General features: G+C 40.0%; 1 protein-coding gene across 1 annotated transcript in view; it reads right to left on the bottom strand.

Moving 5' to 3' along the window:
* Positions 1 to 5,000, bottom strand: part of LOC138038963 (uncharacterized) — a 47,531-nt gene that overhangs the window by 2,045 nt on the left and 40,486 nt on the right. Inside the window, exons 13-17 of the mRNA XM_068885076.1 lie at positions 4,483 to 5,000; positions 3,954 to 3,999; positions 3,645 to 3,860; positions 1,451 to 1,568; positions 311 to 421 (exon numbers count right to left, since the gene is read on the bottom strand). The exon at positions 4,483 to 5,000 is cut by the window's right edge and continues 1,365 nt beyond it. Of these exons, the coding sequence (XP_068741177.1) occupies positions 311 to 421; positions 1,451 to 1,568; positions 3,645 to 3,860; positions 3,954 to 3,999; positions 4,483 to 5,000 (1,009 nt within the window). The remainder of the gene's footprint in view (positions 1 to 310; positions 422 to 1,450; positions 1,569 to 3,644; positions 3,861 to 3,953; positions 4,000 to 4,482) is intronic.

Below are 5,000 nucleotides of genomic sequence, written 5' to 3'. Positions count from 1 at the left end.
CGCTACAATGACCAACATGCTCAACCCAACACAGTTCTTTTGATTATTTGCTTTAGTATAATCAGTCAGTTGATGCCCATGTCTAATAACCAAAATTAATCCTAACCTGACCCTATTTATTCTCTACGCTTAATTTACGCTCCCAAAAAGTTTTTTCAATTCATCTGACTGCGTATTCAACCTAGGTAAAAACAGATTCTAGCTGAGAACGGATTTTACCGGCAACATATACATGGTTGGCGCATGCATGGTTGAAGCTGGCGCAATGTTAAAAAAGTTTAGTACAACTTCAAAAAGACCCTTCGCTCACCTTGGGCCTCCAGTGCCAACATTTAGTTCGCTGTTATCACCAATGACGGCATTACCACCTGAGACACTGATATCATAACTGCTCTGGCCAGCGGTGAGTTGTGGACGGACACTGAAAGAAATCAAATGTTGATTCTGTTGACTTTAATATTTCAGACTGATTGCCACACGTGCAAAAGGAGCGTTGAACCAATCAGAGTTAAAATTAAATAAATGTGACTTCCTTGAAGCGCGGGAATATGAACGTGTGCTAGTATTGGTTTACTTCATTACACAGGCCACCCAAGCGTGGAATAACGTGCGCTGGTGTCTTCTTTAACGGTTTGTACGAAGGTACAGATTTGCTTTAAAGAAAGAAATTACAAATATCTTGCAAATAATTCCACGTACTTTGCAGAAATGTTGTTCAGTAATCTTTCTACTCAACCCGTCTCTTGAGCGAATTTGATGCGATGCCAGGGAGATTATTGTTTTCCTATTTTTTGCTCTCCCACCACGAAGAAAAATTTGAACATTTCTGTATGGTATGCCTGGCTAGTCTATGGCTAGTCTAAATCACAGGAAAGGAGGTAAACAATCAACTTTGTTCTTAAAGTTTACGGGGGAAATAAAAGTGTTTTTTTTCCAGGGGCAGGTTATTTCTGACCTCCATCTGACTGTATAGTTGTTTGAAGCAACATATTTAGCTTTTATAGAGCAATTTATTGTTCTAACTAGTAGCATAACCAATCGTTACATTTCCCGCTGCTCGGCCGAAAGCGCTAATATAAAGCTAATGGGTTTTGGCCATGATGTGTACTTTGTTGTGGAGCAGAAATATTTAAGTGTCTAGTCTTCTAGCGCTGGAGTACTAATTGAGGACACTGTAAACTTAAATCAACAAATTAACGCAAATCATATCAAATGTTGGTTTTGGAGGATAGGGGAAAACCGGAGTACCCGGAGAAAAACCTCTCGGAACAGAGTACAGAACCAACAAAAGCAACCCACATATGACGCCGAGTCTGGGAATCGAAGGAAGGCGAGTGCACTCACCACTACGCCAGCCCTGCAAGGGCTATAAGGAGGTCAATGGGTACGATTAAATTAAGGCCTCAAGGACTATGTGCGATGTGTCCACTACAGAACTAGTAGAACTTACGTAGCATCAAGGTGATTTCCAAGGTTGACTTGACTACCTGTTCCTACCGCAGCAACGGCTCCGGGATGGACATCAGTTTTAAACTCAGCGTTTACGTTTAATTCTTTGACACAAACGACTGATAAAAAGCAGATAAGAAAACAGAGCAACATTGGCTAATTATCTTGAATGGACTAAAAAACAAATCTCTCTTTAGTCCCAAAAATTACTACTGCATGGAGAAAGATTTCAACAAACCAAATTTTCACAAAACGCTTCAGATTTATCATTCTTTTGCATCGATGTAAATCTATTGTTAATTAAACATATAGTGTCTTCATTTTGGTTCAAATATCAAGTGCTTTTGGATTTTGCGCATGCTAGCTAAAGAGGATACAGAGGCCTTTGTTTATACCAAGACTGAAAGGGTTAGGTCACGCAATTTTGAGCAATTTCAGCACTGATCGAATGGTCATAGAATTAACTAAAATGTCAAAATAACTGTTCAAAACTATAGAAGAACTCTAACAAAACACAGGGAAGCCAAGAAGGGACATGGTGGACAAAACTGGAGAGGATTGAAATGGATTGAATTTGGGTAAATTTGAAAAACGTCGGCCCACCTTTTTTCAAATTTATATCAGTCTATATCAAAATGTCATTTACAAACCTGGAAAATCATTTTCAGTTGTTATGTGGCCGTGATTTTGCAAATGAAAGACTCTTGCTCCGCTAATTTGACGTTTAGAGCTCATAATTAACAAAATTACCTAAAATAGCGTGACCTAGCCCCTTAAGGATCAATTATCGCAAATCCAGAGTGACATATGGAACAAAACAACTCTAAACATAAAAACCGCCTCATTCTTTCACTGAAAACCTCAGAGGAAATTTTACAGCTTATTTTCCTTTCATCCATAGCATTCCTATAAAGCGTTTTCCTTTTTTCATCATTCATTAGTAACTTATTTTTTCCTTTATTTATTCATTTCATTTATCCAGTTAGATAGTTATTAAAGAAATTCGAAACTTGAACATGATCAATTGACGTCTGTGACCTGTGATTGATGTGTAACGTTTGTTACACATCAACGTTTGAGGTGTAACGTTTGTTCCGGCAATCACTTAATTAAAGGTTGCCTTTCTGCCACAAGTTCCATACAAATAAATATAAGGTATATATTTAGTCGGTCAAATCCGGTCTCAGGTTGAATCGGTTTTTACTTACGTTGTAGGTTGAATATGCACTCTACCTAGTCTCAATCAGCTATCAACCCCCCAAAAAGGACTCAAGACACCTATACCTTCCCTCAAGCTCTGCCTTACGAATCTCAACATATCTTCATGTTTCGTATCATTTTATCGGTTACTGTACTCCATTCAGTCTAAACATTACAACATAGCATGGGAACAAAGAACTGTACCATGCAATTACCAGTAATCGAACTCGGACCCTCCAGACCTATAATTATGCGACTTCACCACTACACTACAACGACAAACATGCTCAAGTCAACACGGATCTTTTCATTATTTACTGTTGTATAATTAACAACAGGCGAAGGCGAAGCCTCATGGGCGAAGCCTCATGGGCTATTGACCCGTGGCCATTGAGGGCGAAGGGTCTAATTGTTTTAGTATCACCCAACTAGTCGGACAGAAAAGGCAATAATAAAGTTAGCAAATGCAAGTTGAAGAAATATTTATTTGGGAATAAAACGAAAGAAAGCGTCACGCTTTTCCCTACTCGAGGACTATTACTAATAGACCTCTACTAGCGTAGGCAATCAAAATGCAGGATTTGCATTAGTCCACTAGTTGGGTGATACTAATCAACTGATATCCATTCATGGCAACCAAAACTAATACTAACCTTACCTTAATTTTTCTCAAGCCTTAATTCAGGCTCCAAAAGAAGTTTCTTCAGTTCATCTGAGGGCGTATTTTACCAAGGTAAAATGACGATCACCAATTTAACATTGGTAAAAAAGGACTCAACCTGAGAACGGATTTTACCGGCAACATATAGAAAAACTGGCCCTTAGGAAGTCCCACGTAAATGCCACACATTAAGTGATCAATCAGCCATGTTGCCAGCATGGTTGTCCTGATAGTGTAGTGGTCATCACACACGACTAGTGATCAGGGGGACGTGGGTTACAGGAAATAATCCCCTGATGAGTGGGCGACTATTCACATCCCACTATTCACTCACCTGTAGTTCCAGCTGGTGTGACTTCCCTTACGTCCTGGACAACGTCAAGTCGATTTAACCATTCAGCTTCCCGTGTAAAACGGAGTGTCAGTCCCTTGGTCTCAATATGTGGGGTGTCCAGTGCGCCTTGAATGCAATGAAGATTACCCCCTAATTGACGCACATCACGTGATGTGCAGATTGGGCCATCATTTACGTCGCTTAAAACTGAAAGTGCTTTAAAAAGGGATAAACAAATTAACGACGTTTAATGTAAGTAAAAGTTGAAAAATAAAACAATCATGCTGTGGTTCACGAATAAAGGCTCACCTTCATCGGTTGAGAGACCTCTTACACCTGATTCACGATGGACATGCTGTTTAGTAAAAAGAGTCATTAAGTCATGCTGTAAATAACTAGAGAACGTTAACAATCCGAGTTCCTCCCGCCCCCCCACCCCCTACCCATCAAACCCAACTTAGTAAAAGTCACCCTTTCATCCAAGCGATAATAATTGAAAGCACTCTTTATTAAAAGAGGGAGGGGAAGGGCTGTTCTGCGTATCAGAAAAGGAGGTTGTAGCTTACTGATTTACTATATTAGGTTTCATTTGAAAACTGATGGTAGCTTATGACAAAGTGTTGTGCTTGCACCATATTTTGCTCACTTTACAATAAGGGAGAAAGTGGACAATCGTAGAAATGAACGAATGAAACAAAACTTTCTGGTTCCTCCAATCCTATGGAACGTTATGTCAGACTCGCTACGTATACCTTAAAGTCCCAAATTTAAAAATTGTATTCTGTTAATTCCATTGGATTCCCCCTCTGGGGAAGGGGAACTGAAAGCACTCAAGTACCTGTTGTCCTGAGGGAGGAAGCCAAGGTGAAAACTTCTCAACGTCAACAACGACATCTTTTTTAAGTCCAGGCTTGGTACAAACGATTGGTTTCTTGGCACTGCACAACTCAGAGAGCGACCAGAAATGAAGACATTCCTCCTCTTTGCATCCTTTAAGATCATGTGAATAACAATAACCCTCAAGAGCCCCTCCTTGACAGCACACTGGGCACAGCACCGCCATTTCATATCTCATGTTTCTTAACCAGAAACACTCTTTGCGTATGCTCTCTAACATAAAGCCCAATTGTCGGCAAACAACACTGGCACAAGCATTTGCAGTTGCCTTTGCCTGGTCTTCTGCGTAAATTGCAACTTCAACAGTGGACGTTTGGCACACGAAGATCACGGAACAGATTTTGTCTCCAGAAGTAATTAATCTGACAAAGTTCTGGAACAACTCAGGTTCCGCTGGTCTTAAAAATTTCCCTTTGCCCCACCGAAAGAACTGCACGACAAATCGATGAAACAAACCTA

The sequence above is a fragment of the Montipora capricornis genome, chromosome 2 (genome assembly GCF_036669925.1).
Source record: "Montipora capricornis isolate CH-2021 chromosome 2, ASM3666992v2, whole genome shotgun sequence".
NCBI classification, from domain to species: domain Eukaryota; kingdom Metazoa; phylum Cnidaria; class Anthozoa; order Scleractinia; family Acroporidae; genus Montipora; species Montipora capricornis.
Note: the sequence above shows the minus strand (reverse complement) of the source record. Positions and strands in the feature narration are given on the sequence as shown.